Below are 12,777 nucleotides of genomic sequence, written 5' to 3'. Positions count from 1 at the left end.
TATTTCAAATCCTAAAAGATGATGCTGTGAAAGTGCTGCACTCAATCTGCCAGCACATTTGGAAAACTCAGCAGTGGCCACAGGACTGGAAAAGGTCAGTTTTCATTCCAATCCCAAAGAAAGGCAATCCCAAAGAATGCTCAAACTACTGCACAATTGCACTCATCTCACACGCTAGTAAAGTAATGCTCAAAATTCTCCAAGCCAGTACATGAACCGTGAACTTCCAGATGTTCAAGCTGGTTTTAGAAAAGGCAGAGGTGTGTGGGGCGCTCCGCAGAAAGAGAGAAGCAGTGGAACTTCCCTCAGCAAAGCCGAGGGGTCCCGAGGAGAGGTGAGCCTGCTGTCTGCCAACCCAGCCCCTTGGCAAGCGAGAGACAATCAGACGGGACACGGGTTCCGTCTAAGCAGTTTCGCTTTATTGCCGCAAGCTCCCGACTTATAAAGGCAAGCAGGGGGATTTGCGAGGGACTTTCCATAGTTGCACCAATCACATTAAAGGTCAAATCGTCATGTGCCATCATTATAATAGGAGTCTATGGTGATCACGCGCTGTCCACGTGCTCCAAAATCAAGAGAGCCAATCAAAAACTTTGACAAACAACTTAGGCCACGCCCTCATCTCTTCCGCCAGGTGCCATCTTAGTTTCCGGCTGCAAAGCTAACCCATCTTTTTTAAGGTTTCCCATTTAGGGCCCCACACAGAGGAACCAGAGATCAAATTGGCAACATCCGCTGGATCATCGAAAAAGCAAGAGAGTTTCAGAAAAACATCTATTTCTGCTTTATTGACTATGCCAAAGCCTTTAACTGTGTGGATCACAATAAACTGTGGAAAATTCTGAAAGAGATAGGAATACCAGACTACCTTACTTGCCTCTTGAGAAACCTATATGCAGGTCAGGAAGCAACAGTTAGAACTGGACATGGAACAACAGACTGGTTCCAAATAGGAAAAGAAGTACGTCAAGGCTGTATATTGTCACCCAGCTTATTTAACTTCTATGCAGAGTACATCATGAGAAACGCTGGGCTGGAAGAAGCACAAGCTGGAATCAAGATTGCCGGGAGAAATATCAATAACCTCAGATATGCAGATGACACCACCCTCATGGCAGAAAGTAAAGAGGAACTAAAAAGCCTCTTGATGAAAGTGAAAGAGGAGAGTGAAAAAGTTGGCTTAAAGCTCAACATTCAGAAAACTAAGATCATGGCATCTGGTCCCATCACTTCATGGGAAATAGATGTGGAAACAGTGTCAGACTTTATTTTGGGGGGCTCCAAAATCACTGCAGATGGTGATTGCAGCCATGAAATTAAAAGACACTTACTCCTTGGAAGGAAAGTTATGACCAACCTAGATAGCATATTCAAAAGCAGAGACATTACTTTGCCAACAAAGGTCCGTCTAGTCAAGGCTGTGGTTTTTCCAGTGGTCATGTATGGATGTGAGAGTTGGACTGTGAAGAAAGTTGAGCGCCAAAGAATCGATGCTTTTGAACTGTGGTGTTGGAGAAGACTCTTGAGAGTCCCTTGGACTGCAAGGAGATCCAACCAGTCCATTCTGAAGGAGATCAGCCCTGGGTGTTCCTTGGAAGGAATGATGCTAAAGCTGAAACTCCAGTACTTTGGCCACCTCATGCGAAGAGTTGACTTATTGGAAAAGACTCTGATGCTGGGAGGGATTGGGGGCAGGAGAAGGGGATGACAGAGGATGAGATGGCTGGATGGCATCACCAACTCGATGGACGTGAGTTTGAGTGAACTCTGGGAGTCGGTGATGGACAGGGAGGCCTGGTGTGAGTCGGACATGACTGAGCGACTGAACTGAACTGAACTGAACTGATGCAAATTTAACTTAAAAACTATAATTGAACATGAAACAGCAAGTGAAAATGATTATTCTTATTTTTATACTCAAATTATATTACCTGTATAACTAAAATAGCAAAGTGTAGAAGTTGAAGGCTTAAAAAGGAAAAAGTTAGAATTTTTTTGTTTTAATAAATTGAATAAATTCAAACCCAAGGATATTGATTTTGTGCACAAAAGCGTTCTTCAGACATCAAACTCAGATTGGTAGGAACAAGCCAATTTGCTCTATTTCATAAAGAATGGGAAAGAGGCAGTTGTTAAGGGGGAATGGATGACCAGAATCGATAGTGGAGGGACAAGAGGATGAAGGGAGAGGAAGAGGAAAGAGAGTTGCCAAAAGAGCTGGAGAGAGAGGTGTAAAAATGACTTTTAAAAAGTCTTAATCGCTCTCATCACTCCTGCAAAATAATTTCAACACAAAGCAACATTACTTTTTTCTTTTTAAATCAACTTTCAGTTCAGTTCAGTCGCTCAGTCGTGTCCAACTCTGCGACCCCGTGAATCGCAGCACGCCAGGCCTCTCTGTCTATCACCAACTCCCGGAGTTCACTCAAACTCACGTCCATCGAGTCAGTGATGCCATCCAACCATCTCATCCTCTGTCATCCCCTTCTCCTGCCCCCAATCCCTCCCAGCATCAGAGTCTTTTCCAATGAGTCAACTCTTCGCATGAGGTGGCCAAAGTACTGGAGTTTCAGCTTTAGCATCATTCCTTCCAAAGAAATCCCAGGGCTGATCTCCTTCAGAATGGACTGGTTGGATCTCCTTGCAGTCCAAGGGACTCTCAAGAGTCTTCTTCAACACCACAGTTCAAAAGCATCAATTCTTCAGCACTCAGCCTTCTTCACAGTCCAATTCTCACCACAGGAAAAACCATAGCCTTTACTAGACGGACCTTAGTCAGCAAAGTAATGTCTCTGCTTTTGAATATGCTATCTAGGTTGGTCATCACTTTTCTTCTAAGGAGTAAGCATCTTTTAATTTCATGGCTGCAGTCACCATCTTGAGGTATAATTTACATACATAAAATGCACTCACTGTAAGTATACATATTGATGACTTTTGACAAATGTATACTCCTGCATACCCACCATCACGATCAAGATATAAAACTTTTCCATCACTCCCCAAAATTCTTAAGTGTCTCTTCAACCCTGACCCCCAACATTGATCTGATTTCTACCATTATAGGTTAATTTTACCTATTCTAGAATTTCATATATATATATATATATATATATATGCTTTTAACTTCATATACATATATTAATGTACACGTATGTATGCTTTTGTGTCCGACCTTTCATTTGACATCATGTTTCTTAAAGTTAACCATATTTAGGTATCAAGTAGTCGTTATTTTAATTGCTGAATATTATTCATTGTAGGACTTCTCTGGTGACTCAAATGGTAAGGAATCTGCCTCAGGTTTTATCCCTGGATCTGGACAATCCCCTGGAGAAGGGAATGGCAACCCACTCCAGTATTCTTGCCTGGAGAATTCCAGGGACAGAGGAGCCTGGTGGGCTATAGTCCATGGGGTCGCAAAAAGTCAGAAACAACTGAGCGCCTAACACACACACACACACACACACACACACACGCATTCCATTGTATGGATCTGTTTATCCATTCACCTGTTGACAGACATTTGGGTTGCTTCCAGTTTGCGCCCATTATAAATAAAACTGTTATGAACGTGAGAATACATAGCTTGTTTAAAGCATATTTTTTCACGTCTCTTGGGTAGATACCTAGAAGTGGAATTGTTGGTCATTTGTTTAATAACTCTTTGCCTAAGAACCTGCCGAACTTTTCAAAGCAGTTGTATCATTTTACCCTCCCCCTGACATTTTTCCTCAGTAATTTCTAGAATCAGATTTCTTTTGAGTAAGCCAGTAACTTCAATGGCCTCAAGGTGGCTCCAGTACATCCTGGTGAATACAAAAGATATTTTAACTGGAGGAAGGGAAGCCGATTCCATAAGTGACTTTGTCTACCGCATCTAGTCTTTCTGTAATTTTCCAGGGCCTGGTGGGCAGCACTCCTTTGAACCCAGGAGTATCTCTTTCAGGGAGGGAGTTACTTTGGTCTGCCCATCGACTGATCTGGAGTCAACCTGATCCCACTTCCGTCCCCGGAGTGATGGAGAGAAGGTCACAGGTCCAGCAGCAGCGATTGTAGCAGCTTACGGATCTTGGCAGTTATATCAGCTATTCAGAGCTCCGGGGAGGGAAATGGGACTTGGAAAGAAGCCTCTTGATAACAAACCTGTCCCCTTCCCCACCTCAGTCCCAAAGTAGTTTCTCTCCTCCGTCTTTCACTCTAGGCTTTCGAGGAAAGGAAGTGGAACTCCCAAGCCTCTTTGTCTCTCAGATGAGGCTGCCTGCAGGGCCCAACCACCCTCAGGCCCAGTCATCGTCCTCACTGAACAAAGCTGCCACACGTACAACCTAGAAAAGCGTGACATGGGGCAAGAGACCAGGTGGGGCAGAGGCACGTGAATGAAGATGCGCTGGTTTGGTAGGAGCTGAGGTGACAAGGTAGACTGAGGCGGCCTCCTTCCTCAGGGAGCAGCTGGTGGGGTCAGACCTGGGGCAAACCTTATCTGCCTGACTCCCATCTCAGTGCGGAAGGTGAATACTAGAGGTGGACTTCTCACAGTGAGGGCTACATTCTCGCTTCTTCCACTCAAGGCCACTCAGAATAACGATTCCTTTTCCCAGGCTTCCTTGCGGAGGGAAGGCCAATGATATGCGAGCAGGTGGGTCACGTGGCAGCCTCTCCGGACTTTTTAGAGAGATGTTCTTGCGCCTGTTTCTCCCACTTTCATCGCTTTCTCCCTCCGCTGCCTGGAATATGATTGATAGATTCTGTGAATCCTGCAGGAGGGGGCTACACCGCAGGAGGGGTTTGGAAGGAGCCGACTGCCCTCTACTTAGGACTTTGGGGCGCAGAGCTGCTCTGCCAGTGCTGAACAGCCCCCGCCCTCCTTTTATGTGAGAAACAAGGTTCCTTCTGGTTTGAGCCACTGTTTCGTATTTTTGCTCTTAGAGCCAAACCTCATCCTAAATAATTATAGAGCTAAGGGAGGAAATAAGCCTGGACAGGGGAAGCAGGCCCCAGCTGGTGATAAATGCAGAGCCTGAGGAGTCTATGGGGAACCAAAGGCTGAGGACAGAGGGGAGGGGGCAGAGAGCTCGGGCGACCAGTGACCAGGAGATCATCTGGTCTGGAGGCTTTTCAGACCAGCCTGGGGACCGGCTCAGAAATGGTGCAGCTCTGCGGGGGAAGGGCTGCAGCGGACTTGAAGGGAGTAACCAAGGAGAAGAGGCCATGCCCCCTGCTTCTCACCCACTCTTCCTTCCTGCTCTGTTTGAGCTGGGGCAGATTTTCACCATTAACCAATTTTGGAGTTTTCTTTTCTACCCAAGACTGGACATTCTGATTGCGGATCTCAGACTGAATATTCACTTAAGTGATCACAGGCCCTGGAGGAGATCAGAGGGAACAACGGAGGCGTGGGACCCAGCAGCGTCATCCTCTTGAGGCAGAGAAGATCTGCACCCTCTAAAACCCTTCCACCCCAATTCACTCATTCAGCCACCACACAGATCTACTAAAGTGCCAGGAACTGTCTAGGCATTGAGGGCAGGATAGTATATAAAGCACCAAAAATTTCTGCCCTCCTGGAGCTACCATGCTAATTAAGGAGACGGATGCTGCACAGAATAAATAAGGAAAATATAAAGTGTGTTATGAAGTGGTCAGTGCAAAGGAGATAAAGCTCAGAAAGGAGACAGGAAGTCAGAGGTTAAATTCCAGTTAGGGCAGCTAGAAAAGGCCTTATTAAAAGGCAGCATTTATATAAAGATCTTTTTAAATGTTAGAGGGACACAGTGGAGAGAAAATATAGTTGTGGGTTGCTGATGTCATGGGTATTAATTTACCCATGTGTGTGCCTGCCTATGTGTGTTCATGTGTGATGGACATGGGAAGTGGTTCCACGGTCCAACGGACCAGGGTTAGGTGTCTGGGATGGAAACCGAGTGTGAACCAGTCTGAGCCCCACACCAGGCCGCAAGCTGGGCCAAGAATGAGGCCAAGTGCCGCCAGCTCTGGGCAGCATCAGTGACACCTCCTCCCAGGCTGGCACTATCTGAGAAGGAGGATGGGCCCCAGAGATTGCTGAGTCTCCTGTGTCTGGCCCTGCGGTATCAAGGGCCGGGGACAGTGCAGGGGAACCCCGGCTCCACGGCTCCCCCCTTGCCCACCCGCCACCTCTGTCACTTTCCACTCTCCACAGGCAGATGTGTCTGGTCTGATGAGGATTTTTCCAGGCTGGGCTGGTGGGCTGACCCAGCAGGGACTATTCCAGGGGCGATGAGGTGTGTCCCTGGGCCCCCATGGCTGGGGGCAGGAGTCATGGGTCAGGGAGCAGCTTTGCCAGGAGCAGGTGGAGGTAGGGAATGGGGAGGTCGCCGGTGCTCCCAGCCTACATCCTGTTTTTGGAATGGGCCCCAGCATGTGCTTTCCTTTGGACTTAATCCAGGCTGGTGTCTCCCCACCCAGGCCCTGTCCCTAGGGAACCCCAGCACTCCCGACCTAGGGTTTTTCCAGGCAGGGCTGGGCTGGAGCCAGTGTGGGTGAAGGACACATTTCCCAACCCTTCTTGAAACCAGCCAGGGGTCCCCATCAGCACATGGAAAACCAGACAGGCCCCCATGGCCGGAGAGGAGACCAAGTGTCACCAAAGAGGTGAGTCCTAGCATGGCCCCACACAAAGCCCTAGGAACTGTCAGGCCCTGGGAAGTCCAGGCAGGCTAGAACCACAACAGTTCCACCATGAGCTTCAGAACGTGGGCTCCAAACCAGTGAGGCTGGGTGTGAGGCCAGGACCCTCTCTCTCTTGCTGCGTGACTGTGCCTTAGACCCTCTGAGTCTCAGCTTCCCATCCTTGTCAGGAGGATGAAATAAGCTAATTCTTATGATGAGTGGGGCCTGGGGCCCGACCCAGAGCAATTTCACAGGCGAAGGAGGAGAATGGTGTGGGTCCAGACTCCTGGAAAGGCAGAGAGGACAAATGAGCACTTAACCTGGGAGTGTCCCCTCCCTGGCCACTCAGGTCACCCTTGGTCATCCTAACTGCCCTTCTCTATGGGACAGCTTCTCCGGCTACCTAGAGCAGTAGAAGGTGACTCAGTTCAAAGCCTTGTGAGGGAAAAGAAACCTTTCTATTTACACATTATAAAATGACACGCTCATTACAGTAAATCTGGAAGTTACAGAAAAGCAGGAAGGAAGCAAAAGCTTTTATTCAAGTCCCAAGGCCAGACACCCTTGATACCCTAATGTTTTTCCAAAAGGAACACTTTTCTGGGCTTGAGCTTTTCTGTGACATGGTTGGGACCTCAGCATTAAGATGCAGAGCTGGAAGGGAACCTGGGGATCAGCTGGCCCAGGCTCCTCAGCTGACAAGCCAGGAGACTGGCCCAGAAGAACTAAGGGACTTGTCATGTCAGAGCTTGAAGAAGAGTTAGCAGGTGTCTGTTGCTTAAAACACCAGTGCCACCAATACCAGCATCAAATCCTGTGCCAGCCCTGAAGACTGCCTTCAGGGGGGATAGTCACATGATAGTGGATCTAGGCCTTCCAGTTAGGAAAGTCTGTTAGAGATGGACTTCCTTCAACAGGGATGAGCGCTGGGTAACCCCATTCCTCATTTCCAGTGGGGACTCAGCCCTGGTGTGGGGGTGGGGGTAGGGGGATGAGGGGATGGGAAGAGAAGGCTGGCAGAATCCAGCAAGGGGCGTGGCCCTGTGTCTGTTCCCAGGGGTGGAGCCAGTCAACAGGGTCACCCTGTCCCTTTAAGAGAAGGGGGAGCACTCGCCCCTCTCAGGCATCCTGTCTTGCCATCCATCCTGACCAAATCCAAAAGGAAAAATGAAAGAAGGATCAGGAGAAACAGGTCCCAACCATTTCCCAAGGTTCTTCACTCGGCTTTAACATCCCAGCGCCAGCTGCAGGGTGAGTGGTTAGGGGTGAGGGTCTGGTGGCCTGTGGGACCTGTGAGGGGGGTGTTGGGGAGTCTCTCGGGAGATACGAGAAGCTGGAATCAGAGAGACACCAGGGAGGAGATGGGAAGAGGTGGGCCAGCATTCCCACCGCACAGATGGTAGGGGACATCTAGGACAATGGATCCTGATGGAAGTGGGGTTCCTTCCCTTTGTGTCCACTCCCCAATTTTGAGAGGAGTTCACTGCAGTAAAAAAAAAAAAAAAAAGGAGGGAGGCAAGAGAAATGGTGGGCGGAGAAAGAAGAGGGTGAATCCTTCTGGGTCTGCTGGCTCCACTTCACCCAGAAGTACCAAGCTGGGTCAGAGCCTTGGGTTCAGGCACTGCTCTTGCCCACAGAAAGCATCCTGGAGCACACTAGGGCACTGCTGGGTTTCTGCTTCCACACATGTAGCCAGGGGCTGGCAGGGCTCATCTCCGAGGTCCTTTCCCTCCAACCTGGCCTCGGAGGAGCGCAGGATGCAACCCAGCAGTTCCATGGGTGTCTGACCAGAGCACCGGGGCGGAGCTCCTCCCCAGCGCCCCTGAGCTCCCCTAAGCTAAGCCCTTTGTTCCCTCAAAGCCCCTGCTAAAGCCAGGTCTGGCTGACCCCCTGGCTCACCTCGAAGTTAGAGGCGGTCCAGCTGATCCCACCCCGATAGGCGCGGAGGGTTGGGAGGGTTGGGACCCTGATCCTTCGGCCTCTTAACTGCCCGCCCCGCGTCTATCTCCAGCGCCATGGGGGAGTGGGCGTTCCTCGGCTCGCTGCTGGACGCCGTGCAGCTGCAGTCGCCGCTCGTGGGCCGCCTGTGGCTGGTGGTCATGCTGATCTTCCGCATCCTGGTGCTGGCCACGGTGGGCGGCGCCGTGTTCGAGGACGAGCAGGAGGAGTTCGTGTGCAACACGCTGCAGCCTGGCTGTCGCCAGACCTGCTACGACCGCGCCTTCCCCGTCTCCCACTACCGCTTCTGGCTCTTCCACATCCTGCTGCTGTCGGCGCCCCCGGTGCTCTTCGTCATCTACTCGGTGCACCGGGCCAGCAAGGAGCCGGGCGGCGCGGACGGCGGGGCGGGGGCCCCGGGGCGCCCGGGGGACCGCCGCGCGCGCCGCTGCTACCTGCTGAGCGTGGCGCTGCGCCTGCTGGCTGAGCTGGCCTTCCTGGCGGGCCAGGCGCTGCTCTACGGCTTCCGCGTGGCCCCGCACTTCGTGTGCGCAGGTCCCCCGTGCCCACACACCGTGGACTGCTTCGTGAGCCGGCCCACCGAGAAGACTGTCTTCGTGGTCTTCTACTTCGCGGTGGGGCTGCTCTCGGCGCTGCTCAGCGTGGCCGAGCTGGGCCACCTGCTCTGGAAGGGCCGCCCGCGCGCCGGCCGCTGTAGCCAGGCCGCCGAGCGCGACAACCGCTGCAACCTCGCGCACGAGGAGGCGCGGCAGCTGCTCCAGCCGCTGCCCGCCCTGCCCACGCGGCGATCGGGCACCGACCCCTACGCCCCACCGGCTTATGCGCACGGGGCGCCGGCCGGTGACAGCGAGGGCGGCAGCGGCCGCAGCAAGGCGTCGCTGGCCACCATCCGTCAGGACCTGGCCATCTAGAACTGCCTGGGGCGGGAGGTGAGGCCAGAGGCCGGACCCCACCATCCCGGAGCAAGAAGTGTCTCCTCACCCACTGTTGGCAGGGTCCCCTGCCCCAGCAGATGACACGCAGGGCACATGGCCCTCCAGGCAGCACCCACACTTCCCAGCGGAGCTAGGGACATCGAATCAACTAAGGCCTGTCCTTGGTGCCCTGATCCAGGCGGAAAGGAAGGAGTCCAGGGAGGCTGAAAGAAGGTGGACCAGAGGAGGGCAGAGTCAGTGGAGAGTGGACGTTCTGGAGGAGCCCTGGGTGTTTTACTGGAAAGGAAAGCAGCTGTGATACCAGCATCCCCTGGGGCCTCTCCTTGTTCAGACTGAGGTGTAGCCTCTACTAAGGCTCTCTGTGTACCTGCACACACACATGTACACACATTCGGTGTGAGCATAGGTGCCCTCGCATGCTGTAAAACCTGTGTAAGCACTTTGTGTGTGTGTATACATGCATATATATCCTGTGTGAGCTCTGGATGTGCACAAGTGTGCGTATGCACATGTCCATCTTGTGCAGGCTTTCTGCACACACGTGTGCCTACCCCTGTGTGCATTCTGCATCTGTGCGTGTGACGGTGTGTCCTGTGTGAGTTGTGTGTGTGATCTGTGATGTGCCCCGTGTGGGTGGCCAGGATCCAGGGCAAGCAGCAGCCACAGTGGCTCCTCCCTTCCTCGGAAGATCTCCCCTCCTGATCGAGCCCACGCAGGAGGGGTGCTGGAGGGGAGGAAGTCCTTCACCCTGGGCGGGCCTCAGTCCAGGTACCAGCTGCACTCTCAACCTTGTCACCTGGGCAAGGTGGCTGGGCCCTTCTTTCATGAAGACAGAGTGGGGCTGGGGCTGGGGTCAGAGGGCAGGACTCTTCTAGCTTCCTCCTCCTCACCCTGCTGCTGTTACCCCAGTCCATAAACATCCTCCTGGCCGTGCATTTTCTTCCTTCACTTCTTCCCTCACTCCCACCCTCTGGAAATACAAGGAACTGTCTACAGGGCTGCCTCCTGTTCATTCCTGTCTCTCCTCTGCCCCTGTCAGCTTCCTCCTTCACCACACCCGTGGGGATGCTGTCCATAAGCAGCCAGCACCTTCTCTGATGGCTCAGACAGTAAAGAATCTGCCTGGAATGCAGGATACCTGGGTTCGATCCCTGGGTCAGGAAGATCCCCTGGAGAAGAAAACGGCCACCCACTCCTGGCAAATCCCATGGACAGAGGAGCCTCGTGGGCTACAGTCCATGGGGTCGCAAAGAGTTGGACACTACTGAGCAACGAACACACACACACATACACACACAGACCCCTAAGTGAAAAATCCAGGGGTCACCATCTAACCACACCTCTGGGCCGTCACCAGACTCTGCTGAGCAGGCTGCCAGGGCCCCACTCTGCACAATTTTCTTCTACACCTCTGGTCATTCCGTCCCTACCCTCCATTCCTTCATGCCTCTTCCTCAGCTTTCCTGCCTGGACTGCACACAAGCAGAGGGAAGAGTCTTTCTAAACAGGTACCCCTGCTTACTCTTTGGGGCTCCCCTGTCCTCAGGTAAGTCAAGCACCTGAGCGAGGCTTCTGAATCCCCCACATCTGGCCCTGTTACATCAGGTCTTCCCCAGCCCCTTCACCTCAGCTCCTCCAAAGTTTCCATGCTCCAAACCAATCTAAACTTTCTGTTCCTACCAAGGGTACCCAGATTTGCTTCTAATGTTTCAACGTGCTGTTCCTTTGCCTGGAGCAGCCTCCCTCTCTACTGCCCCCCTTCCTCTAGTTAACTCCTCCGTGCCTTTTGGTCTCATTTGGGAAGAAAATGAATGCCTTTCTGGACAGACAGATCAGCCCCACAAAACCAGAGCTAAGGCCCCAAGGCAGCACTTCTGTTGGATACATAGCTCTCTCCTCCTTGCAGGCCCATAGTAGGTGCTTGGTAAACTTGTGCTGGGGGGCTTCCCAGGTGGCGCTAATGGTAAAGAACCAGCCTGCCAATGCAGGAGACATAAGAGACATGGGATCAATCCCTGGATTGGGAAGATCCCCTGGAGGAGGGCATGGCAACCTACTTCAGTATTCTTGCCTGGAGAATCCCATGTAAAGAGGAGCCTGGCGGGCTACAGTCCATAGTGTTGCACAGAGTCGGACACGACTGACCTGACTTAGCACGCACACACACGAACTTGTGTTGGACGTGTTCTCCAGGCCCAAACACTTATCCACGCTCACAGACTGTGCCGCCATCTCTCTGCCCAGGGTGAGTTCTGTGTCTGCCTCCCAGACCCTTCCACACAGACTCAGACATGAATGTCTAACTGCTTCCCATGTATATTCATTCAACAAATACTTTTGAGCACATACTATATGCCAGGCACTGTTCTGCAGAAAGAGGACACGAGCCACCTATGTCATTCCAAGTTTTCCATTAGTCACATTACAAAATGAAAGGAAACATTTGTAATATATTTTGGTTAACCCCAAAAATATTTTTAACATCTAAAATATTATTTCAAACACATCATCAGTATAAAAAAAAAATCACAGAGATGCTTTACATGTTTCATTTTGTACTAAGTCTGGTGTGTGTTCTTGTGCTTGAAACCCTTCTCAATTTGGACCACCCACGAATCTCAGGTTCAGCTGTCACCTGTGACAAGTGGCTGCTGTATTAGCAGATCCATGTGCAAACTTGCCCTCTCAAAGCTTACATTCTGGTGGAGAAGGCAAACAATAAACATTAACTGTGCTACCACCCAGGGTGAGAGTCAAGGGAGAGAGCGCAACACCTGGGGAATCTCGGGGAGAACTAGCAACCCTCTAGCTGGAAGTCTCTCCAGGGAGAGCACTCACGTTGGAGGAAATGGCAAGAGCAAAGGTCCTGAGGCAGGAATAAGCTGAAAGTGTTGGAGGCCCAAGAAGAGACTGGTGTGGCAGGAGTGGAATGAGGGGGGCAGAGGGGGTCACCAGTAACTCAGATGGCATCTCAACTTCCTTAGCTCTCGCCTCAGTTGCTGGGGCCCCCGGCCACCCGGGCCACCTCCATCCGCTGTTGCCATAGCCTGTCTCTGCCCGCCTTCCGCATCCTGTCAAACATCTGATCCTCCATTTCTCCACCTAAGCATTTCCTCCCCTCGTCACCTGTTTAGAAGCTGCCCAGGAGCAGCCGTCACCGATGGCTTGGTGTATGCCCTCCCTCAGCCTCTGCTCTGGCCCCTGTGATTCTAATCCGAACACTTCTCTCACC

At 51.8% G+C, this 12,777-nt stretch overlaps 1 protein-coding gene across 1 annotated transcript; it reads left to right on the top strand.

The window, feature by feature from the left end:
• The first annotated feature begins 8,666 nt into the window (after window positions 1-8,666).
• On the top strand, window positions 8,667-9,521 carry GJD3 (gap junction protein delta 3). Its single transcript, XM_052658858.1, has one exon. The coding sequence runs from the start codon at window positions 8,667-8,669 to the stop codon at window positions 9,519-9,521; it is 855 nt and encodes a 284-aa protein (XP_052514818.1).
• The last annotated feature ends 3,256 nt before the right edge of the window (window positions 9,522-12,777 follow it).

The sequence above is a fragment of the Budorcas taxicolor genome, chromosome 19 (assembly GCF_023091745.1).
Source record: "Budorcas taxicolor isolate Tak-1 chromosome 19, Takin1.1, whole genome shotgun sequence".
In the NCBI taxonomy this organism is placed as follows: domain Eukaryota; kingdom Metazoa; phylum Chordata; class Mammalia; order Artiodactyla; family Bovidae; genus Budorcas; species Budorcas taxicolor.
Note: the sequence above shows the minus strand (reverse complement) of the source record. Positions and strands in the feature narration are given on the sequence as shown.